General features: G+C 37.7%; 1 protein-coding gene across 1 annotated transcript; it reads left to right on the top strand.

Moving 5' to 3' along the window:
• Positions 1-26,133, top strand: LOC121415611 (sorting nexin-2-like). The gene is made up of 14 exons (XM_041608892.1): positions 1-130; positions 7,646-7,694; positions 14,120-14,313; positions 15,109-15,181; positions 15,776-15,819; positions 16,549-16,690; positions 17,237-17,397; positions 18,335-18,448; positions 18,975-19,068; positions 20,593-20,798; positions 21,479-21,622; positions 21,868-21,948; positions 22,368-22,439; positions 23,276-26,133. The coding sequence occupies exons 1-14, from the start codon at positions 44-46 to the stop codon at positions 23,324-23,326; spliced, it is 1,512 nt and encodes a 503-aa protein (XP_041464826.1). The 5' UTR covers positions 1-43; the 3' UTR covers positions 23,327-26,133.
• Positions 26,134-26,907: the final 774 nt, after the last annotated feature.

The following is a 26,907-nucleotide window of genomic DNA, read 5'->3' as shown; positions in this document are numbered from 1 at the left end:
GTTGTCCCAGAGAACGCCCTATTTTCTCGTGAGCAATTGCAACATGGCGGACAACAGTCGGGAACCTCCTCCCCTTTTTGAAGACGAGAATGGAGACAAGAAGGATAAAGAAGTAGAGGATACTCCTCAGGTAAATCACAGTAGTTTAGCTGTAAAAGAAAATTAAAGCGAATTGTTCCAAGAGACTGTGTGTTTTAAGTGTTTAAACTGCCTAAACCCGAGGGAGAGAGACAGTCTTCATTGACATTGATCGACTGAGACTGAGTTGTGTGTGTGATTGCCGAAGCCGAAGCCTTCGAAGGCGGTGGCTGTGCATGTTGCTGCCAGGCCCAGGAGAACTAACCCAGGCAGGGAACTCCCGCCCGCTTCGCGGACGGGAGCCCAGGGGCTTACCGTGTATTTTGCCATAGACACGGGACTAGGGTAATTTATGGTCAAAATATTTATCAAACTAAATTGTGAAAAAGTTCTCTCCTACTGCGCGTATAAGCAGTACTGTAGAGGCGCGAGGCGCACGGCCAATAGGGGAGACAATTAGTCTTGAGGACGCAATGATGATGATTTTTTTAAATATGTCATATATTTCTTCATCATTGACGTCTTGACACTCTCTCCATAGTGCCTTCAGCGAACGACCAAAACAAAGATGGATTCCCCCCAAAAATCCATCCTTTTAAACCGAATTAAAGAGCATTCATTTAATTTTATTAATTCTTACACCTTCCTACGCCTAATGCGTAGGAAGGTTTTAAATATTACTATTTAAAAATGTAAAAAAATGAAGATTTCTTACCTAACTGATGCCGCGTAGACCCCTCGTTCCACATGTAAACAACGGAAATACAATAGCGTCGACCCTTGAACCGCTTATGTATGACGTACTTCCGGAAAGCAATGCCGTCTTAACGAACAATTTAGAGATAAAAATCTTATTTAACAAATATTAAAATTTATTTTGTGATCATAAATAATTCATATCAATATATATAAATTATTTATGATCACAAAATAAATTTTAATATTTGTTAAATAAGATTTTTTATCTCTAAATTGTTCGTTAAGACGGCATTGCTTTCCGGAAGTACGTCATACATAAGCGGTTCAAGGGTCGACGCTATTGTATTTCCGTTGTTTACATGTGGAACGAGGGGTCTACGCGGCATCAGTTAGGTAAGAAATCTTCATTTTTTTACATTTTTAAATAGTAATATTTAAAACCTTCCTACGCATTAGGCGTAGGAAGGTGTAAGAATTAATAAAATTAAATGAATGCTCTTTAATTCGGTTTAAAAGGATGGATTTTTGGGGGGAATCCATCTTTGTTTTGGTCGTTCGCTGAAGGCACTATGGAGAGAGTGTCAAGACGTCAATGATGAAGAAATATATGACATATTTAAAAAAATCATCATCATTGCGTCCTCAAGACTAGGAGACAATCTCTCACATGGGAGACTTGCTTTGCAAAAGGACAAAAGAAACCACCAATATTAAAAAGCATGATTTTTTCCACCCAAAATTTTGTCTCACTAGGTGGTTTCAAACCGCCTCGATCACAAGAATCCCCGTTAAATTACGAGAACTTTTTAAGGCTAAAAAATACCCGTTAATTATTCCTGCATTCACACCGCCCCGAAACACATCCTTCGGGATAAGTTCCCGAAGTTACGAGCATGCGCAGTATGGTCTGATAAGCAGGCAAGGCGCGAAATTCAAAATCACTAGCCCAGCAGCCACCCACGCCACCGCGCCCAACGACACGCTGGGCTAAAAGTTCCCGTAATTTGCTTTCACATCGCCAAAATACCTACGACCTTGGAAAAATCCCCACGAAAGTTCTCGTAATTTCGCCAAGTACCTACTATTTAGCGGGTATTTTCTTTCGGGGAAATTACGCGTAGTTTGCTTTCACATTACCAAAATACCTGGTATTTTCTGATCGGGGTAAATTTCCCGATCAGAGAATACCTGGAACTGGCGAACTTCGAGGCGGTCTGAAACCACCTAACGAGGTCAGAAGCCCATTTGTTTTGTGTGTGATTGACAACAAAAATCCTTATCAAAACAAAAGTAGACAGTGAATTTTTAAAGAAGACGGTGAAAAGGGGTAATTTGTCATGAGGAATCTGCTTATCATATTTTTATTTGCCGCCAAGGTAATCCTTTTGCCGCAAATGTAAACAAAGGAAATTAGTTTCCAAAACTGGAGACTGTCTCTGAAATTGGATACCCAAATTCTTTACAAAAGTCTCTGATATTGGAGATAATTTCCCACATTGGAGACAGTCTCCAATATTGGCCATGCGCCTCTACTGATAAGAGAGGGTGACGATATCATGAGCAGTGCCAATTTTTAAAAAAAATTCAATCGGCTGATGAATATCGTGAATAACTGAATTTTGAAATACTTGCATTAGGCAATGAATAAATATTTATGAGCTAATGCAAGTATTATACAATTCACTATATTCATCAGCCGATTGAATTTTTTTTTTAATTGGCACGCTCGTCTTGTAACTAGGCTACGAACAAAGAAGGAAAATGGCGACAAGATCATCGGTGAGTATCTGCTCATCTTCTTACATTATTTTTCTCAATATTGGGAATATATCTAGTGTAAAACAAAAAATTGAATATACGTAATGGGGGGATTTAGTGCACTTATCCATTTACGTAATTGTGACGCTATCAAGATAAAAAATCAAGTATTTTGGAGCAACATTGTTTTCTCCAAAAACTCTACTTCGTGTGTCCCTATGCCTTGCCGTGCCAGGCGTCAGTGGGGAGTAAGCCTACGTAGAGTAGATGACGGGATACTGCCACGCTTACTTGGATTTACTTGGATGTAGATAGCCAGGAGGCTTCTAGAGAGTAAAAATCATTTACTAATGTAGGCTTACTCTCAATAAAGCCAGGTCTTCTCACCTACACGAAGGATGCCAAAACCTGAAACTTTCACCCCCTAGATTTCTACTTTCTAAAAGATCTAGCCCTAAATCATGTACATGGGATAAAACTTCATTTCCGACTAAGCCTGAGTCGAATCGATTTTAAAATCGGTGTTCGATCGATGTCATCGAACACCGGTGCAGATTTTGCAAAATCGGTGCATCGAAAAAAAAAAAATACGTCGGCCGGCCGATTCGTTTGGTTTACACAATCAATCATCAAAATATCAGTAATGTCCAACTTTACTACTACTTACTTGATTTCTATTGCCCCCAAAATGAAACCGATTGAGTAATTATGATGCTATTCACCATTAATTTGAAGTTTATTTCGATCATAGTTCGAGTCTTACTCGTCTGCTCGTGCCGAGATAATTTATGCACGATGAATTCATGAATGGAAGTCATGGCCATCGATCGTGCATGCGCAGTACTGTTCTTTAATCAAACCAGAAAATGGCCGGAAATTGACGCGATCAACGTAAAATAAATCTTGCTTTCATGAACAATATTAATATCATGACCATAGAACATTATTTAATCGTAATATTTAACAATAATTTGCATATGATAATCATTAATATCAATTTAGAGCTTGATGTGAAACGTTTGTATTTCGTTTCAATGGCGGACATCTCATGACGATCGACTTGACTTCGAGCTAGTGCACTTGTCTAATCATCACATCAGGATTGATTCTCGAACATTGTCTACATGCAAAAACTCTGTTCAAGTTCGTAATATCACCATATAATAACATTTTACATGACAAAACAGAGAAAATTGCGTTTGATTTTTTTCCCATCAATTTGAAGCTAGTTTGTGCCCAACTTTGGGCTCTGATTTCATGAATGGGAAAATATGTCATACGTCATCGAACACGCATGCGCATTGTGCTTATTTTCTCAGAGCTTGGAGGAGACGTCCAGAGATGGAATAACAATAGAAATAATCCGGCCAGTATTAATTCTTCCATATGAACATAACATACATGTACTTTGCTGACATCGTCAATATTCTTAGTATGACCATAAAATCCTGTTAAATCGTAATAATTTAGATGAATTTAGGGCTCGATTCGAAACATTCGTATTTATTTTGATCGCATGCTCAATTGCGTCTAAAAAACTGGATTGTCATTATCAGGATTAATTCTCGAACATCGTCATAACTCATATTCCACAATCTTTCCTCACAATCGTTATATCAGCATTAAATAGCAATTCAAATGACCATCCAGAGAAAATTACGTATTTATTCCCATAAATTTATTTGGAGCTCATTTTGGATCCAACTACGCAATCTCAGGCAAGTTACAGCGCTCTCCGTTGATTGCACTTGTTTGCTGGCGCTGACGTCAAGCACGCCTGTCGTTTCGGGAGAGTGAGTGTACGGAGCTGCGGACGGGGCTGGTGAATAGACTGCGAATGCTAGTTGACCGAAAATCATTCGGATCGACTCTGCGTGATTCATGTCTTTATTATTGTTTCATTTTAGACTCATGTTGTCATCTGCAAATATCATTGTTGAAGATATTTTGGGAAGAATTCTGCTTTGGTCCCCGGCCTTTTTTGTGTGTTTTGTGATCATGGAAAATACAAACGAACTTTGCTGTCATCTGCTTGTGCAACGCTCACCCGGCCAACGCCAGCGCATACCGTCAGTGCGTAGTACAGTGCATATGCAAAGCGCATCGCATCGACGCAAACACAAAAGACTAAATTTTCCCCGCCTTCAATATTCGATGCATCGATGTTCGATCGAATTAGAGCTGTCGAACACCGGTTTTCAAAATAATCGATATGACTCAGGCTTATTTCCGACATTTCTACGCTCTCGTTGTTATTTTTGAACAAGAATTCATTTTAAAAATGAGAAAAATATTGTGAATAGATGGAAGAGACTTGCCGCCATCTTGTTTCCCATTATTCTTTGCCAACATTACAGACCCGTGCGTCGCGTAACGGCGATCAATACCTCTTGTGATTTTGAAGATTTTGATTAATTCTTCTCTTTGCCTTCTGTATGAAAGAGTAGGGAGTTCCAAAATTCTCAACCTTTCAGGGTAGTCTAAATGACCAATGTTGGGAAGTAGTTTCGTCGCTCGTTGTATCTTCTCTATTTGATCTTCGTCTTTTTTGAAGACTGGAGCCCAAGCAGGATTACACACGTTAGACCATCATTATAATCGTGGTAAGTGCATAATTTCTGTTTTCACAATTCAGTTTGATAAATATGTCGTCTCTGTTCTGGTGGAATGGCCCCACAAGAAGATCAAAGTAAAACGTAGAGAAATTTATTTGTTGAAAAGGGGAAACTTTGCTAAAATAAGTGATGATCTGGATGAGTACGCAGATTCACTTTCTGACGAGATTATAAGAAGTTCGAGTGTTAATGATCTGTGGATAGGTTTTAAGAACTCCCTATCTTCTTCAATGAAACAACACATACCAACAAAGTTGATTTCGTCAAACAACGACTTGCCTTGGCTCAAACATACTCACAAAAAACTCATTAATCAAAAGAGGAAAGCATATGATAAAGCTAAATGCACTAAATCTGCAGACGACTGGACTATTTTCCTACACCTACGCGGAAACCTGGATAGAAGTCTAAGGAAAGCACGCAGTGTATACCGTGAGATAAAATAACAGGATGATGGGAAAGTTCTACAACAGGACATAAATACTCTGTGTAATTGGGAAGCTACATGGCAAATGAGATTTAACACCGATAAGTGTCATGTTATGCACATCACTCATAAAAGGAAACCCCTTCTAATCACCTATGATATGAATGGGAAACGTCTAAACGTTGTCACAAGTCACAATTACTTAGGTGTCGAGATAAATAGCAACTTAACCTGGTCGGACCATGTTAATACTACCATATTTAAAGCGAATAGGGTTCTCCTTCGAAGAAACTTGTATACTTGCCCCCGAAATGTAAAAGAAACAGCCTATAAAGTGTTAGTACGTCCAAATTTGGAGTATTGTGCTTCTGTGTGCGACCCATACACGAAAGACCAGATTAGTAGACTAAAAGCAGTTCAACGAAGAGCCGCTAGATTTGTCTGTAAAGATCACAGGAGAACCAGTAGTGTTTCCCAGATGCTGAAGTTACTTGAATGGAAATCTCTCGAAGATAGAAGGGCTATCTCAAGACTTACACTTTTATATAAATCTATAAATCATAGTGCTTCGGTCGACGTAGGTCGATACTTAACAGCTCCCTCTCAAGATTCTGTCAGGACACGGAAATCATCGTCAATCTCTTTTTCCCGACCAACAACAAAAAAAGATTGCTTCAAGTACTCTTTCCTTCCAATGACCATGGCAGAATGGAATCTGCTACCAGTAGACATACGTGAAGCTAAATCGGTCGATGGTTTTAAGACAAGGCTAAACAAAATTCAAATGTCTACTTTCATCTGGGGGGCACATCATTAATTCAAATTCACCACTAGCCACACACGCCTGCAGCAATTATATCCCAATTGAGGAGTTTGCGTGCAGTAACAGTTTGAAGAATATTTTGACCATAAATTACCCTAGTCCCGTGTCTATGGCCAAATACAGGGTAAGTCCCTGGGCTCCCTGGGTTACAGGAGAACGAGCTGTAGCGTGCGCATGCATGCATTATATGGATGAAGGTCTATCGTGTGGCAGTATCCTGACATCAAGGCACAGACTGGAACCTAAAACAAACGAAAAGTTCTCTCCTTTTACCCCAGTCTCGATCGGCCATTTTGTTATGAATTTTGAAAGAATTAAGAGAGGTATCGCGACAGAACTTTTCGTTTTTTTGAGGTTCCAGTCTATGCCTCAATGTCAGAATACTGCCACATGATAGACGATAGACCTTCAAACATATAATCGTGGTAAGTGCATAATTTCTGTTTTCACAATTTTCTTTCCAAGTTATTGTGACCACAATCTACCCTAGTCCCATGAGTATGAGTAAATGCACGGTGAGCTCCTGCTCCTGGGCTCGTGTTATCGCGTGGCCAAAACCCATAGATGGAGCCAAAAAGAACGATAAAGATTCTAGGTTTTATCCTCCTTTTTGGCTATGTCAATGGGTTTTGACAACGTGATAACACATGCTAAAGTCAAAAAGGAAGATAAATAATAAGATTGTTGAAATTGTATTGGATGGAAACCTCACTGTCTGAAAGTGGCAGAGTGGTTTTAAAGAGAAGGGAAAAGAGGGTTGGATGGAATATACAGGTTAATTACCGTGCCTAATTTCCATTGGAAATGTGGAGTTAAAAAGAACGATAACGATATAGACAGTTTGAATTGATTTATTTAGTGGTTGGCCAGGGTGGCCGCACACAGAAGAATGGTATCATGGTCAGAAGTGGTGGTCAATCTTGACCACTGAGATTGCTATTGGCCAATTTTCACGATAAAAAAAAGTAAGTACCATCAGTCCTTTTTTTATGATAATATGTATGGATTAACATAATTTTTGCAAATAGTTACAGGATGGGAAAAACCCTTAAGCGGCCGCACACTGGCGCAGGTACTCTACTTTCTTTCTAAAAGATCTGCCGTAGCCCTAAACATTAAGGCTAAATCATGTAAATGAGATAGATCCTCCATAAGATACCCCATGACACTCCTTTGCAAGCAATCACTTGAAATGAATTCCTTTTCCTATTAACCTCCTTGCATTTTTTTTTCTTCCTTTCTCAGGAGAAAACTGAAGATGTGGCTTTAGAAGATGATGACGATCTTTTTGCTGGTGAGCTATTTTGGATGATATTTCAATCTAATTACACTTAGTGTAGTGTGAATGTGTGGTGGCATTTGTACTTTTAAACAAAATACTTTTTATAGTCATCCCAGTTTCACTTCCCACAAACTAGTAGTCAAAAGGTGAAAGCTGAATGTAAAATGATCACCAACACAGGTTTTCTAAGGAGGATTCAGCTCGAGAAAAAACACAAATAAAGAAGACTGAATACAGCAATAAATTGTATTAAAATCTTCAGATTAAAAACAGAAACTGTTGTTCTTAAATTAAACTTTCAAGGTAGATGTAATGAGTAGCAATTGTTTTAAAGGGATGTTCATCCTGACATGAAGTTGGTTTCGATTACCGCAAAGAAATGTGAAGATTTGGGGGAAATCCATCTCAGAATATTAAGAGATGAGTTTTACTGTTTTTGCCTCACCTGCATAGCAGAGTGAGACTATAGGCGCCGCTTTTCCGACGGCGGCGGCGTCAACATCAAATCTTAACCTGAGGTTAAGTTTTTGAAATGACATCATAACTTAGAAAGTATATGGACCTAGTCGGTCATGAAACTTGGACATAGGGTTAATCAAGTATTACCAAACATCCTGCATGAGTTTCACGTCACATGACCAAGGTCAAAGGTCATTTGGGGTCAATGAACTTTGGCCGATTTGGGGGTATCTATTGAATACAATCAAAACTTTAAAAGTTTTTGGATCTGATTCATGAAACTTGGACATAATAGTAATCAAGTATCACTGAACATCTTGTGCAAGTTTCAGGTCACATTATCAAGGTCAAAGGTCATTTAAGGTCAATAAACCTTGGCTGAATTGGGGGTATTTGTTGAATTACCATCATAACTTTGAAAGTATGTTGGTCTAGTTCATAAAACTTGGACATAAGAGTAATCAAGTATCACTGAACATACTGTGCGCATTTTAGGTCACATGACCAAGGTCAAAGGTCAATGAACTTTGGCCATAATGGGGGTATCTGTTGAATTACCATCATCACTTTGCAAGTTTATTGATCTGACTTTTGAAACTTGGACATAAGAGTAATCAAGTATCACTGAATATCCTGTGCAAGTTTCAGGTCACATGATCAAGGTCAAAGGTCATGTGAGGTCAATGAACTTTGGCCACATTGGGGGTATTTGTTGAATTACCATTCTATCTCTGTATAGTGTATTGGTCTAGTTTATAAAACATGGAAATAAGAGTAACCAAGTATCACTGAACATCTTGTGCGAGTTATAGTAGTTTTCAAAGTCAGCACTGCTGCTATGTTGAATTGCGTGATGCAGGTGAGACGGCCAGAGGCATTCCACTTGTTGTATTTTATAGTAGCAGCCCCCCCCTCCCCCTCATGGCATTCATTATACCATATGCAGAGCTGCCAAGTAGTACGATTTTTCCGTATTTCATACGGAAATCAATTTAAAATACGGCAGTACGTTTTTTCATGATAAAATACGGGAAAAAACAAATTAGAGAAGAAAAGGTATTCCGTGTGTTGCTGCCCTCTACGTTCAATGAGTTATGCTTTCATCAAGGCTTTCCGATTAGAATTTTCGATATCCTGGCGAATCATTGCGGGTGACAAGTTCCGAGCGCACGCACGTAGTTTACAAGCGCAAAGCAGCGGCTCAAATCGCGATATTTTGCGACTGGTAAATACGTCTGTAAGGATGATGACGTCATCCAAGATGGCAACTTACGTTGACCGACGGAAGGATCGAAGATGACGATGTTTCGATCATAATTTGAAACGAATTAGCCGTAACTGCGGTCTAAGGTACGATATTTCTGAATTTCATACATTTTTCCGTAAAAATGGATGCAATTTCTTTTTCATTGAACGTAGAGGGCAGCAACACACGGAATACCTTTTCTTCTCTAATTTGTTTTTTCCCGTATTTTATCATGAAAAAGCGTACTGCCGTATTTTAAATTGATTTCCGTATGAAATACGGAAATCAATTTAAAATACGGCAGTACGCTTTTCATACGGAAATCAATTTAAAATACGGCAGTACGCTTTTTCATGATAAAATACGGGAAAAAACAAATTAGAGAAGAAAAGGTATTCCGTGTGTTGCTGCCCTCTACGTTCAATGAGTTATGCTTTCATCAAGGCTTTCCGATTAGAATTTTCGATGTCCTGGCGAATCATTGCGGGTGACAAGTTCCGAGCGCACGCACGTAGTTTACAAGCGCAAAGCAGCGGCTCAAATCGCGATATTTTGCAGTCAGACCGCAGGTCCCTGTGCTAATGAGCAAAAAGGCCAGATTCATCCAAATCATCTCGTGGCAGAATCCTCCTCCTTGCAAAATCTCGTGATTCGTGAGATTTTCTTTCTCTTAGAATTTACCTGATTTAACCTCAAGTAAAATGAAATATCATTACACCATCAGATAGAGTAAATGTTACTCTTTCATGTTGGTCATTTACTTTGCATACAATATTTTGATAAATAAGTGAATTCCTGCCCTGAAAACGTGCCTCAAAACTGAATTTTCTTCCTCTGTTTTCTTTTGCAAATTGTGCAAAACTTTTTATTTTGAGCCTCAATGATATATATATCACCGTAAAGCTGAACTTCTCTACTTTCTCACTATGCCACTCTTGATATGCGGCGCCTTTTAATCGGGTCAAGATCACACTTTTCCCACCAAGGTACAAGACGAGATTTATGAAATTTGTAGTTGCATGAAATCCAGAGTTCTGATTGGCTGGATAAGGTTTGCACAACAACAGGCGCGGGTAATTTGAGGAGAGTACCACATGGGGAGTGTGACCTTCTCATGAATCCATGCACCGGAACCGTTGGAATTTGCCAGTGTGTGGTCTCTTTGACCAATCAGAGTGCAGTATTCTTGTTTTCAAGCTGCTTTTTGTACTTGGCCAATGAAAAGTGTGATCTTGACCCGATTAAACCAATTGTTATTTTGAAACCTATACCATTTTAAAGCATACATATTCAGCTTTATCATGATCTAAAAATAATTTGGGCTCAAACAAAAATAAAGAGTAAAAATTGCAGATTTTGTCAGGTGAAAATAATTATTTTGTAGCATGTTTTAGATCAAATGTTTAACCTATATTACAAAGTCTTTGAATAAATGCAAACACATGACCTGAAAGAATGATTCTTCTTCTTTACAATGATACCAAAATCATAAAATTTGATGCGCAATTAAAGCAGCAATGACTAAATGAAAAGAGGTGTGTTGGTCCGCATCAAGCTCATTAAATATGCAAAACCCCTATAGTCATGAATATCACTTGGATGAAAGAAGCCTTTTTCTTGGGACCTGCCGACTGACTGTTTGCAACTGGTAAATACGTCTGTAAGGATGATGACGTCATCCAAGATGGCAACTTACGTTGACCGACGGAAGGATCGAAGATGACGATGTTTCGATCATAATTTGAAACGAATTAGCCGTAACTGCGGTCTAAGGTACGGTATTTCTGAATTTCATACATTTTTCCGTAAAATGGATGCAATTTCTTTTTCATAATGTGATATTTTATGATTTTATGTGCAAAAAACGATCGGAAAAAAAACGGGTTTCCGTCGAATGTTAGATCTAACGTTACTGCTAATACGTTGTCTGTACGTACGGGCCTCCAAATTTTTCAGTCTATGTATTGGTGAGTGGCCAACGCAGTTCAGCGGAACAACCAAAATCTAGACTGAAGCTTTCGGTCTCGTGTGCGATGGTGTGGGGCGCAAAATAATAGAGAGATTTCGATTGTCTGCGACTGCAACGTATTCCTAGTTCACCGGAAGTGGTGACACTGCTCGTTCAGTATCACGTTCGTACATTGATGAAAACAGTTTCGATTTAAGTCGACGTACCCGTACCACGCCACAGCATATACCAGCGTGATAGCGAGCGGGCCGTGGGCCGATGCTTGGCCGGAGAATCAGGCGTAGCATCACGCTACGAACCAGTGGGGCGACTGTGGGTGCAACATTTGCACTCTTGCGCAAAAAGCCGAAAAACACAGTTGTTTGGAAATAAAACATCAATTACCTATCGAATATATGTAGTGTCTGAAAACAGGACACGCTAAATGTAATGGAAAAGCTGGTAACAAGCAGTAATTTGCAGTTTACCAGCCCTGCTGAATCAACGAAACTCGAGTGTTGATGCGGCTTCATTCATTTTTGCCAAGCTGGGATGACGTCATCATGTACGAACTAGCGCTCGTTCGAGCACTATGACACCGAACGTCAAAACCCTCAAATACGAGTCACAGATTTGGTCAGTGGACGAGAAGGCTCGTCACAGATTACTTCGCGCATGCGCAGTGCTCCCAAAATTCCTTAATCTCGTACGTCCACATGGCACGTCACAGAAAACGAAAGGTCTCAACTGTAAGAAGTGATCGAACTTTGCCATTATGCATGCATATTTATCTCATGGTAAAAATACGGATTTTTTGGTCAAAATACTGATTTGGGGGGATAAGAATACTGAAAATGCAAAATACAACTTGGCAGCTCTGCATTTGATATGAATTCCTCAAAATTGTATATTTCTCAGAAAATCTTCCATGTTTCATGCCATCAGTCATTATACATTTCATGCTAACAGAGAAATATTCAAATTAATTGTACTTGAATGATTTTTTATTAATGTAAAGTAATGTTATACTTAAGCTGCAAAGAAAACATTCATTTTAATTTCGAAAGTTTGGAAGAAACTGTAAAAGTTTCATAGTTTGGCAAACGATAAAGATATGTATTCTAAATTGAAATCATTGGTGATATTTCGATTAAGAAATCGTTTATTGTTTGACCTCAATTTATGACAGTCAGTACAATAGTTTTGAGCCCTGAAAATTTATAGCACACACAAAAAGCAAGGTTTATAGATATTAGATATGTTTCCAAATAGAACGTTAAATTTCTACATACTATCCAATCACTTTTTTCCTAATTTTTGTCTCGCCCACCAGAGGTGAAGGCGAGACTTGGGGATCCAAATGTCGTCCGTCCGTCACAAACCTGTAATGACACAACTCCACAACCGTAAGTTGCTTTTCTACCAAACTTGGATGGTAGAAGGACTTACATGTAGGGGACCTGCATGTTATGCTGCAGTCTGAGGTCACATGGTAAGGTCAAAGGTCATTTTCAGGTCAACGTTAAAGTTTTCATGCAAGACTCTCTTATGACACCTAACTCCGCAACCGTAAGTCGCTTTTCAACCAAACTTAGATGGTAGATGGACTTGGGGGACCTGCATGTTATATTGCAGTCTGAGGTCACATGGTAAGGTCAAAGGTCATTTTTAGATCAACGTTAAAGTTTACATGCAAGACTCTCTTATGACACCTAACTCCACAACCGAAGTCGCTTTTCAACCAGACTTGGGGGACCTGCATGACATGCTGCAGTCGGAAGTTACATGGTTAGGTCAAAGGTCATTTTCAGGTCAACTTTTAAGTTTTCATGCAAGGCTCTTATGACAAGTGTTATTCCATCCCAGTCATTTCACAATGAAGTTTTGATATAATTCTCTTACGTGCCCTCGCAAATCACGATATTTCTGGTTATTTTCATTAGTGGGCGAGACACAAAATTGATTTTGCCTTGTTTGACTTACAGCCAGTTATACCATGGACCTACTACAACTGGACATTCAACAAATCCCCTCCTTTGGGCCTATGACCGTCGCCGCTAATCCTGCTATAAACAGAGCGCTGGCAGCTGACGCCCATCAAGCCGATCAGAAAACAAGCCGTCACTGATGGACAACAGAAATCAATTGTGCGCTGCTCCTACACTGCGACATTTTTCGTTCTTTTTCAAGAGCAGTACACACACAGCAGCGAACGTTAGCGCTGTGAATATTATCGCAGAAATGAGAAAGGGCCTGCATAAACATTTTTTTTACGTACATCTTTAATAACCGCTCACAAAATGCATTGACATCACCGTGCAGATCAGAATAACTACTGCAAAAAAGCAGTAAAAATTCAACAGAGAAAACACTTTTTTAAAAAAATCTGATGATCAGACAACAATTGCACATTATTGATAGCATGAAGTAATGTATTGAAAACAGGAAATGAATTGCACATTGCATTATAGGTAATGTAGGGACTTTTCCTGATTGCAGAGATCGAAGTTACATAACGTATCTGGTGGAAAGAGGGCCAGAGATCGATCAGTGACTATCATTGGCCGAGAAGGGATTTAGTAAACAATCGCCCCGGGCACTCGTCTTAAAAACAGCGTAAAGAGAATGTTACCTTATTGACGGCAATTTTGACAGTTGGAAAGAGGTGGTGGCCATAAAATGCTCTCGTTGAATGTCCAGTTGTATTAGGTCCATGGTTATACATGTATTGCATTGTACATATAGATTGACATTAAACTTTGTATTGATGTGGTGAAAATCAAGGTGGTGGCACCGAGGTTTCCCTGGATGACTCGCCAGTCGCAGATGAGCCAGCCAAGCTGGATGCGGAACCAACATCCCCCCTGACCATGGAGACTGAGAAACCTGATCCTGTTCCGACGGTGAAGGAGCCAGAGGGAGCTGGAGGAGGAGCTGGAGAGCCAGTGGAGACACAGAAGAAGAGTGAAATGGATGAGGTAATGATTGAAATTCTCTGCAGTGCTGTATTTGGATCAAGTTAGTTATTGATAATGTTATAGAAATTCTCTCATCTAACTAACCAGTGGAATTTTAGTAGTTGCTTCATGGAAAAGTTTGTAAAGTTAGAAATGTTAGAAATCACAATACCAAACAACAGGAATATTAATAGCCACAATTGTCAACTCTATCACTTTTATTTGCACTTAAAACTGAATTTGAAATAAATGCACGTGTATCCCATTGTTTAAACATACTGAACACTACTTCAACTTCATTTCAGTAAAGTATGTCATTTGTGGCTATGGTTTGGCATTTCATATTCCAAACATGTGGTATTTGATAACTTTACAAACAGCTAACATGATGCATTTCTCCAGGGGCCCGTTGCAGACAGAGATTTGATCAAATGCAACTCCAAATATTAAAAAAAAAAAAAATTTTCAACCAATGAAACATGCAAATTAGGGACCTGCGCTTGATTTTTGCAACAGGCCCCAGCTCTTTTCCTTTAATAGAGTAGAGATATTGTATTTCATATGACCTTTAGATGACAGAACATTTGGTGATAATGATTTTATATCTATAGCCTATTTTGGAACTGGCAGAAATCCCCAACAACTCCCCATCTTACATTACATTCCATTCCATGCAATTAGTGTTTAACACTGATTTAGCTTCCCAATCAGCAAGATTTAGAGATATTTTGATGAGCTACCATTCAATGGCATTTAAATGATTCACACACATACCTTAGACTTAAACTAAACTGATTCTTTTTATTTACTTTTCAGATGGAATTGGCAGAGGAGGACAGTGGAGATAAGTTTGATATTGAAATCACCATTACTGAACCACAGAAAATGGGTAAGAATATACTATGTTGTCAGAGGTATTAGTAGAGTTAATCTTTGGTTATTTGCAGTCAAACTTGAAAGTCATTTTGTATTATTTGTCATGCCTTTTTGTAAGAAATGCATGTAATTTTCATTTTATGGCCTTGAAAATACTGAATTTTCCTTTTCAACGGTAAATTCATTATTTTTTCACACATTTTCTGTTCTGATTTGCCTGTAAACAGAAACCTATTGTCCCTACATGTACTTGTTCAATCTCTTGGTTCTTATTCTCTCAACAAATTTCTCAATATATAAAAAATCTTTCTGTGGATATTTGTTTGCATAAATTTGAGGAGGCAATAGAGGTTTGAGTGTGGAACCATGGCAGGTTATCTGCTGTAAGACAATCAAGGTAAAGTAAAGAAAATATGACACGGCAACCTTGGAGTGGGCTGAACAGTAATGCTGGTGAACATTAGACTTTTTCATTTCCAAATGAAGGAAAAGAAGAAGCTTTCACAGAATTTAGAATATTAAATACAATTTTGAAATAGGAACACTAATATAAAATGGTAGTTGATTTTGGAATGTATTTATCTTTGTCACATCTCATTTTATACAGGTGATGGTATGAGCTCATACATGGCCTACAAGGTTACAACAAAGGTAAGTTATATATTGCCATTTTTTTTCTCTATTTTTTCCAACTACAAAAAAAGAGGTAAAAGTGTTATCAGTCTACAAGGCTACATATTACTTTAGATATGAAGAATCTGCCTTAAAGTGGTGTGACTGGGTTTCAATATAGTTCATGACAAGGTTTAAATTTCAATTGACATTTGTTGCAGAGACATAGTAAGGTCTCTGAGAAAATTACAGATTCTCAAAACCTATTCAATTTCCTGCAAACCGTATAGAAATTGCTCCCAGTCGTTTGCAGAGATCAATTTATTTCTGAGATATGGCAGACGTTGATGCAACTGATGAGGAGTCGTCTTTGCAAATTGATTGACACCTAGTTTTATATCTCTTAGTTTGATATCTCCTCTTTGCAACAAGAAAATTAAAAAGTGTTGCCTAGATCATGGTAGGTGAGATGCAGGAATAAACATTAACGTGATAATTGGGCGGGTTTCATTTAGCAGTCAATAAAGTTAAGAAAAGTATGAAAATTGAAAGAAAAAGAGATTGAAAAAAGAGACCCATTCTACCGTCCTCTCCACTTTGTCCCTCTTCAAGTCTCCTTTTTTTCTCTCCATCTTTTTTTCTTACCCATTGTTAACTCTTTCTCACTGTGTCCCAATTCTTCTCGATCCCTTCTTTCCTGCCCATGTTTTTCAAGTTTTTCTCCAAACAAACACTGAATGTTCCTTTGTCTTCTCTCCTCTCTCTCAGACCAGTGATCCATCTTTCAAGAAATCAGAAATAGGAGTAATGAGACGATTTAGTGATTTCTTAGGACTACATCAGAAGCTTGTTGAGAAGCACACAAGTAAGGGCCGCATTGTTCCGCCAGCTCCAGAGAAGAGTGTAGTGGGTAAGAGAAAAACATATTTACATATTGTACATTTACCTCTGTGTTCCCTGTTTGCTGCACCTCGATATAGTAGACTTCATAGTATACATAACATTTGAATATGTAACATGAGGATATCTACCCGTTGTGCTAGACCAGCAAGGATACGAAGTGGATGTCCGAAAAGTAAGGTTTAAGAAATCGCTATTGAGAAACAGAAACGAGGGCAGCACCCTTTAGTGCAGGGTAGCACATTGTTGCGAAAGCAAGCAAACTTAAAATGCCATTCTTTCACATCAGATTTTTTTTTGCTTGTCTGATTTTGTACTTATTGTTCAAGTCAACTAATTGTTAGGGGGTGGATTCAAGTTTTTTCTCCATTTTCTCTCTCAATTTTCACAAGACAAGAGCTTTAGACTTGCAATCCAACGAAAGTTCTTCTCTTATTTGAAAACTTTCTTGACATTTTGTGAAGACATGATTTTTTATATCAGCCCTAGATTAGTTACGCAGGAGGGAGCCGGAATAAACGTGCCTCTGTTGTTGTACTTTTGTTTCTTGTGTAAGGTATGACCAAAGTGAAGATGGCGAAGACCCAAGAGCAGACCACATCCATGGAGTTCATAGGAAAGAGGAGAGCAGCCCTGGAACGATTCCTCAACAGAACAGCTGCTCATCCCATCCTCTACACCGACAGTGACTTCAGAGAATTCCTGGAGAAAGATGATGTGAGTATCATGGAAGTTCTTCTCGAGCACATATCCTTTATAGATTTATGATAGTCTAATGCTCTATATAATCAGGCTTCTGATTTTAATGACAATGGCCAAAAGTGTCAAAAATTTTATGAAGTTGTATGTTTCTTATGTTTACTGTGCTCTTTCCTGATTCATTGATGGTGTGAAGACAATCACCCATTTATACTTCCTAGACAAATGAGCTGAAATATGATATCTCTACTGTTAGTGTATTATGTAACAATTGGCTATCCATACTTAACCACAATTTTAAACCTGAGTTCAAGTTAAACCCAAGTGCAGAATACAGGCGATTTGGTTTTGTTGGTCGTTTTTCAGATGGGTAATTTGAAGACAGATCATCATGTGTCATTTGCCTCCTGTAAATGTCTTTCCCAAACATCAACCACACAAGCGTGATGTGTGATAGTGTGAGTTGATTCAGATCCATGTTGAGTATGGATGCCAGCTTTATCACAACTCATTATCAAGAGATGGCATGCACTCTCATGGATATGCCATTCAGCATTGTCCCGCTATTGTACCATGGGACAGTGTTATTCTCTTGAAATATCCAAATATGGTAGTGCTGGCTCTATGAATCTATTTGTAGCAAATGCAGCCTTCTACTACTTGGACAGTGCCATACCAGTATATTGATTTACTTGTTTTTATGTCAGCCCCTGAAAGCAACAAACACACCTGCACTGAGTGGAGCTGGTGTCCTCTATGTTTAACAGGGATGAAAGCTAGCAGTTACATGTAAGGCAGTCTATTGAATTTATTTATTTGTCTTTATCTCAGCTCCCGAAAGCAACAAACACACCTGCACTGAGTGGAGCTGGTGTCCTCTATGTTTAACAGGGATGAAAGCTAGCAGTTACATGTAAGGCAGTCTATTGAATTTATTTATTTGTCTTTATCTCAGCTCCCGAAAGCAACAAACACATCTGCACTGAGTGGAGCTGGTGTCCTGAGAGCATTCACCAAGGTAGTGGACAGTGCATCCAAGGTGGTCTCCAGGATGAATGAATCAGACCAAGTAAGTTTACTCAACAATTTGTTCACACAACGGAGGAAACTCCATAGAGTAGTTGTATTCATGTAAAATTTTGGGGATCACGAAAATGGTCTGGGCTCCATAACACCAAGATTAGTGATTAATTTTACGCTTGATTTTCAGGACAGATTGTACGTTGTAGTCCATGTAATCAATCGTAGAAAATGTTTTGTGATCATTGCTAAGCATTGTGTTACGGACCCCAGGATATATCTACTTGGCTGTGAGTCTTATGTACTTGTACTGCCTACTGAAAAGCATGTGTGTGACTTTCGAAACTGTTAGGTTTGAATATATCAGCCTTTTTTCATAGTTTTTATGAAAAGGGGAAAAAAAAGAAACTATCTTGATGTGATCGGAGTCTACATCATTGTGCACTGAGAATGAGAATAATATTTCTAAATCACACTTTGGGAGGTATTCCTCTTGTGTGTTTTTTATTCAGTTTATTTTCTTCAAGTGATCTACATTTATTCTTGTTTTTATTTTTCTCTATTTTTGTGTACAGTGGTTTGAAGAGAAACAGCATATGATAGACAGCCTGGATTCCCAGCTCAAGAAACTCCACACTAGTGTCGAGAGCATGGTCACAAGTAGAAAAGGTAAGTTTACTTGTAGTAGGCTGTTTTGCAATCAGGGTATACTCTCAAAACTTTGCTTTGTATCATGAAAAGAAATTTGTGTACTGTAATCTCAAATCTACCATGGCAAGCTAGTGGGCACTGGAAGAACAACCTTCATGAAAAAAAGAAAGTATTGAGATACAATTGACCATATCGGGCATTTTACAGCCAAAATAATTGTCTCATTTTTTCTATTTTTTTTTTAGCCCTTGGACCTTTATTATTGGTAATCATTGGGTATGAAATGCAACTTTTTTTAAACTGAAAACCCCCAAATCTATCCGTAATTTGAATAAAGTGTCAATTCTGTCCGAAAATGTCCTCTCTGATCTCAGTTAGACATTAGCTGACTTATGATATCTTTGTGGAAACACTTAACCCTAAAAAGACTGGGGGCTGATTCAGCCCCCCCCCTCAACATTTTTCGCGATAAATCTGCTGCGCAAAATTTTTTGACCATGTCGCTCGCTGACTTTTTACTTTCAAGTCTCGCGCAACTTTTGAGACCAAAATTGTGACCCCCGGGTACGCGGTTCGGAAATTACGTAACATTTTGTAAGTGCATGCAGACCCAAAATTACTCAAAAACGTGAATTTGTGTACAAATCCAATGCAAATAGTGTTTTTAGCCAAAATTCATAAATGTATCATTATTTTTCCTTTTACTGCTTAAAATCAATTAATTTGATCTTTTTCATGGTCAAAATGAAGTCCCCGACAATTTCTGTTGAAAAAAAAATAAAAAACAAAAGTCGAAAAACAAAGAAATACATAAGAAATTTAGAATACATAAGAAAATGAATGTGATGTTGAAATTTTTTTTAAATAAATTTGATCAGGTGCCTATCTAGAGTATGTGAAACAAAAAGTAGCATTTCAGGGGCATTATTTTATTAATTAGAGCAAACTTATGATTTTATGCATAAATTAGAATAATTAATGAAACATGAGATTTTTTGCAGAATTTGATGTTATAGTTTTGTAGATAATGCCATGTGCCAATTTTCGTCGTGATCGCGCGATCGACGGCTGAGATCATAAGGGGGGCCTGAATCAGCCCCCCCCCCGTCTTCTTAGGCGTCGAAATAGCCCAGTCTATTTAGGGTTAAATCTGTGCAACAAGCTCAGAATATTCACTTTGCCGTTTTGCCCACATCCACTTATTTTTCAGACACTTCGCATTCCAATGTTTTCAAATCCATTTCTGTCAAGTGTCCTCTCTGAAAAATGAAGCTATTGTTACAGTTTTGTAATGAAAAGATTAGATTAGATTTTGTTGTAGCCCTGTTAGAATTTTTTATTCCCAGTATAGTTCACCTCCTTTTACAATGTTCAATTTAATTGTACAAATAATTTCTTGGGACATTGTACATGTAAATTCGAATGGGGTACATGTTTGCTTTTACACAAGATTGTTCATGTAATCTGGCAAACCGTGTTTGATGCAAATATGTTAAGCTAGTGCCCTCTGGTAATACTGTAATCTTAATTTCTTGATTAAAGAATTGGCCAACACCACCTCGACTTTCGCCAAGAGTTCTGCCATGTTGGGAAACTCTGAGGAGCACACCGCCCTCTCTAGAGCCATTTCACAGCTAGCAGAAACAGAGGAGAAGATCGAGGCTCTTCACAGCAGTCAAGCCGCCACAGACTTCTATGTACTCTCAGAGCTCCTCAAGGATTACATTGGCCTCCTAGCCGCCGTAAGGGTGAGTCATCATCAAAGGTCCATGTTAGCTTCGGGGGACTGATAATAGGAAGATTTTAAAAAGACATATGAGGCAAAGATTTTGGTTGATTCAGACAAAAACAATACAATTTATGGATGCTCAGTCCTTTGGCATGGAGAATATTGAGTTTTACCTGAAGCTTCAAACTGTTTTCACTTGTATTGTGATTTTGAAGGCTTATGGATATATCTTGCACAATTTTGACTCCTTCAACCCTAACTTAAGTAATATATTGACCTTTAATACTGTAACCAAACTGCATATTCAAAGGAAGGCTACTGGTCAGGGGGGGGGAGAGTGTGTTGCCATCAGATACAATAGGAAAAACCAACTCAACCAATTAGAAGTGTGCATTTTTCATCTGTATTTGATATTTGTGTGCATGTTGCATTTGAGTTCAATTCTCTTTGCTCAGGACTGTGAAAAATATGAATGCTATAACACTCTGCCAAATGGGATAGTCTCATCATAGGCATGTATGTAGTGTAGTGGAATTGCGGGGTGGTAGGGGATTGAGAGCAGGACAAAATGTCACTAGATTATCTATGATAACTACAAAGAAGGGTTTATTTAAGAGACTAGATTTTCATCGTACATGGCAAGTTTTTGTTTATTAGCTGATGCAGTATGATGATAGTTGTCATTGTTCTACAATACAGGAAGCGTTCCGTGAGAGAGAGAAGTGCTTCCTGACTTGGCAGAATGCCCAAACTACCCTGGCCAAGAAGAGGGATACCGAGGCCAAGCTCAAGATCAGCGGGAAGCCAGAGAAACTCCAGCAGGTCCAGGATGAGATTAAAGATGTAAGTAAGATCCCTGGCAGGAAGGAACAAGATACAAAGAGAAATTGAATGGGAAGCAATCACGAATTAGTGCTTGTTCAGACATGTGCTTCAAAGCACAGCCACATTTGATAAGTTTAAGATTGGCCTAACACAAAAGCAAGAAATGTTTTTCTTCCAATCAATCATGTATTCCCTGAATCCTTTATAGAACTTATCATTTTTGTGTTAATTTAACAATTTTTCTCCTCTTTTCATGTATTCAGTGGACCGCAAAGGAAGTGAAAGGACAAGAAGACTTTGAACTCATCTCAAAAACTCTTCGAAGAGAAATTGGTAGATTTGAGGTAAGAGAATCATTTTAATGAATTTGTTAGGAATTCTTTTCATGTTATTTTCAGTATTTTTGTATTCCAGGGAGCTTTGCATGAAGCATATTTGTTCATGATTTCCAGGCACATTTTTGCCCTTAGCCAATCGGATACAAGGATTGCAGTACTTGGTAGCAGTTGTCACTAGAAGTCTTTGAAATTACTTTATCTTACCTTTTGAAAAATTAAACACCTGCTCTGATTCCCAAAATATTATCCCCACAAAAACCTTGGCCATTATGATAGGACCTAACAATGACCTCTTTTATCCCTATCCCCCCCCAAATTTCTTCAGAATTTGTTGGTCATGTGGGCTCTCAGGGGTTGGCAGGTATGCCTTTATGTTTTGAGGGAAATACAGTGATAGGTTTCTGTGTTTTTTTCTCTCTCTCTAGTCCAATCGAGTGCGTGATTTCCGTACCGTTGTGATCAAGTACCTTGAATCTTTGATGAATCATCAGCAGCAGGTAAGTCAGGCATTGTATCTTGTAGTTGAAACCTATTACTCGGGGGGTGTCATTCCATCCCATTCATTTCACAATGAAGTTTCAATACAATTCTGTTGCGTGCCCTTGCAAATCACAATATTTCTAGTTATTTTCATAAGTGGGCGAGACACGTAATCGCTTTTGCCTCGTTTATAACACCTTCATAAAGCAGTATTTTTGGAAATTCCTAAATTTGTAGATTTAAAGCCATCTTTTATCAAATCAATCACATTGAAGCAGATTTTATAATGTGAAACAGGCTTCATTGATTAAATTCCATGTGAATTAGCACTAACTTTGCATCCATGTACATACAAACAACAATAGAAAAGAAGTAATCAAACTTATTCAAGTTAGTACAGGTACGTGTGACCGGCCGTCCCCAAACAAACAATAATTCACCCAAAATGAAATTTTAGCTTGTGATAATTGAAAGAATAATTTTGGGGGAGTGTAAATAATGTATGGATCAATTTTGATTTTGTAATTTATAATCGTTATTAATAATTGATGGGGGGTGCGGTAACAGCAATGGTTGCATTTTGATTTGAGGGGGAAAATGTCATTTGTTTATTTGTTCATTATAATACCTACTTTCAGTTATTGATGAATTGGTTTGCATATTTGTTCATTGTTTGAATATCCAGGGCAGTGGCAAAGCATTGGAGGGGCACAGAATTGTTCACAAACAATACAGTGCCCCTTAATCCATTGTCTCCTCCGGGTCAGGGTCCGCCACTGATCCAAGGTGTGATTGGAGGGAACATTTATCCAGTGAATGAACTGCATCCTTTCTCTTTTTTTTTCTTTGGCAGCTCATCCAGTATTGGGAAGCTTTCCTTCCAGAAGCCACCGCCATCGCATGATCGATCGTACCAGGCAAAGCCTTCCATCTAGATAGCACCAATCAGATTCATAGAAACACATTGATATAAAACAGGGGCTTGTAACACAAAGCTTATCAATTGATCGCAAAGTATATTTTTGTGCATGATCGCACACACTACTCAATGTAATCAACCGTAAAAATCAACCCTTGCATCAAACGCTAGCCTTGGTGTTGCAGGGCCCAGATGTCACAAGATTAACCATTAATAATGATGTGTTCTGTGTCACATAACCATTAGGCTTTAAAGTTAGTTCTTAAGCTACTTTGATGATTGATTGCATGTATCATTATGTGCAATAAATCAGTCAAATCCCTTTATACTATCAATTATTGAACTTTGTGCTCATGGGGCTCTGGTAAAAAAATTAATGTATAATGCTATAAAATTATAGCAAGAATTGTGAGAGCCTATTTGATTGATTATATGAAGAAAATAATTAACATAGCATATATGGATCATAAGATGGCATTTGCAAAACTTAGCTTGGTTTATTTTTAGGATTGGGTAATATTCTTTATGACTTTCATATATACGCTGAGGTGAATGTGTTGGAGGTCAGGCACACAAACCACACACTTATGTACAGCGAAAGCAACAAGGGGAAAGTATTGACTAATGCATTTCTAAAGACCATCACATTATTCTTAAGTGTAGCCTTAAAAAAAAAAAATTTCTGTAAAAGCATTCATGTTGAAATACAGAATATTAAGCCATGTGACTTGTAGTTTACTGGTATACATTGTTGATGTGAGACATGGTTTATTATATCACACACATGCACACGCGCTCACGTACATACATGTATGTATGTAGATATTTAAAAACTACATGGATATTCACAGATGGGAAAATACAAATTCTACCTTTCACATTTCAAAATTTTTCTAGTGCATATAGTTACGTTTCACAAAGGCAAAGGGAATGTTGCATGAAGCTTCCTATCGATTGCAACTCAAAGTATGTTCCAAAATCAATCTCACATACATCAATAATTGAAAGTTTGCTAGTGTTTGCTGGTCTTCTTTGTCCGACAGAAACTGAACTGATTATTGATTTTGATTAGTTTCTTGTATCACTTTGAGGTTGACTGAACATATCAGTTTCTTTTCTTTTGCTAACTTCATTATTGGAGAAAAAAAATAGAGAGATCAGGATAATTATTGATGGTACAATTACCGGTACCCATTTCTTTGATTAATTATGTGGTCATATTTTTGTACCTCAGTCATTTTGCAGGTGCTCTCCACATATTTAATTGTACATTCAAGTACAGGTAGCCTTATATATAAAGAAAATTTATATTGAAAAGCAAACATTTTCCTTTTATACTTGTACGTGTTTATGTTGAATGAAATAAAATTGAGCCATGTGACTGATATAGGATTGAATATACATGTAGAAGGGAAGAATGTGTAATATATTATGATAGATAATGTTGAATCAAAATTTGCATTCCCAATCATTGGTTTGTATTATTTCTTTGTTCTGTCATGCAAGTGCTAAATTGTGGGCGTACATGTATACTGAGTGGTTTTGTCTCTTTTTTTTGGGGGGGGGGTGGGGCTATATACTGTTTTGTTGTTTTGTTAGTCTCTTGTACTTTCTCAGTTGACATAATCTGCAATTCTACTTATTAAAGTGGCCGCAAACACACTTGCTTTTGGAGCAAAGATGTTACAAAAATGCTATCTCGTGCACTTCTTTTAATGGGTGTATTTCCAATGCGAAGAATCTGCAACTTTCGTTTATGTGATTGTAAGTGTTTTTCCCTGTAGCATGATGAAAATCTATCACAAGTAGTTAATCTTTCTTGCCGGTGTTAAAGCCAAGTTGGCTCTAAATTTTAAATCTTAGATGATTGCTTCACATATGTATAATATTTAGGCTCTTCAAAATCTAAGGTGCCACCTGATCAGTTTGATATTATCCCTGCAAGTTTGTTCATCTCGGTACTCATTATTTTAAATGTTTGAATGTCCATATGGAGTCTCATTGCACATTTTCACAAAGCAGTGTTTTGTGAACATTACCTTTTTATTACACTAGCAATGTCTTACATTGATGTTGAGGTAAACATGTGTTTATTATACTCTCTCAAAAATATGAGGGGTGCAACAAACATTTTTATCATGGGGGGTCCACTTATTATTGTAAATTATGAAGTTAGTAATCATTTGACCTTTGCTTTGTGTTTGTATTTTTTCCCCTTGAATAGAATCATATAATACATTCCTCAAGAATCATAAAACCATGAAACTCTTTTAACGCTGGTCAATGGTTGCGTTCCAGAGATGTAGTCGAGGCCGCCTGGTGCAAGCCACATGTTAAAAGTCTATGAGAGAAGGTTCTTTCTAGCAGCCTTGTGACTCAGGAAATACCAGCCTTTACTGCATCCCAGGTTGATTAAGAATTCAATTCAAATCATGCAGCATTCTCTTTCATTAGGTTTGGGCCAAGGTTTATTGTTCTCTTAGCACTAGGTGTATTTTGTTGCTATCTTTGATGTAATATACAACCTTTGGACAACTTAAAATTGTAATAATGATCAAAACATCTGATGATAAAGGAAATTTAGAATATATCTTTCTGAATGACTATTGTGACATATATATATTCTTTTATTTCCATATATATGATATACCTATATGTACATGACTTGTATTTCAATAGTGTAGTTGGCTACGATTATTCTTTTTTTTACGTTTTCCATATGTTTTATCATTAGATATTCCACACCATAAAATGTTTGGTTGGAGATTAAAAAAGATGTATTGGTTGAAAAGTAATGGTACTTGCATTTTGTTTATTTTTGCCTGCATTTAGATAAAAGATGATTCATTTCCAGATTTTAAACTCATAGTCAGATGAAATTAAAAGGTACATTATAAAACAGTTGCTGTGTAAAAGGATGCAATCTAATATCTGATATGTATGGGTACTTACAATAAGGATTGGTCCCCAGTACAAAAATTTGTTTATATTTTTTTTCTCTATTGATGTGGGATAAATCACCTTCTCAAACATGGTAGAAATTTCAGAATAAATTATTTGCATATTTAAGCTTTCTGAAATATGCAACGAAGGGTCCTTAAAAATTGGGAGAATAGATATGAGCAAGAGAGGGACTCAAGAGAACAATAACTTTAGATGGAGATCTGATCAAGATATTTCTTCATGCAGTTTTTTTTTTTTACATACTTCCTGTGTCCTTACCACATCTTAATTAATTCCAACTAAATTAAACCATGGCTTTTTAAGTGCTTAGATATGCTGAATTCTGAATTTTATTGCTTTTTATCGCCCCCCCCCCCATGGGCTTGGAATTCCATTTTTTTTTTAAATAATTTTTCAGATTTTTTTTACGTGAAATCCTTTGCCCAAGAACATTTCTCATGCTGTTTTTACTCCTGTAAGTCAAATGATAAAACTATCATGCAGACTGGCCTTGAAAAAAAATCACTTTTGATTTCTTTACTGTGCATTCCCATCTGGGGCGCCTTGGACTTTGGTGGTGACTTAGCGACCCTAATCTTGGCTAGTTTTCAGATTTTTTTTTT

This window comes from Lytechinus variegatus, chromosome 5 (genome assembly GCF_018143015.1).
Source record: "Lytechinus variegatus isolate NC3 chromosome 5, Lvar_3.0, whole genome shotgun sequence".
Taxonomy (NCBI): Eukaryota; Metazoa; Echinodermata; class Echinoidea; order Temnopleuroida; family Toxopneustidae; genus Lytechinus; species Lytechinus variegatus.
Note: the sequence above shows the minus strand (reverse complement) of the source record. Positions and strands in the feature narration are given on the sequence as shown.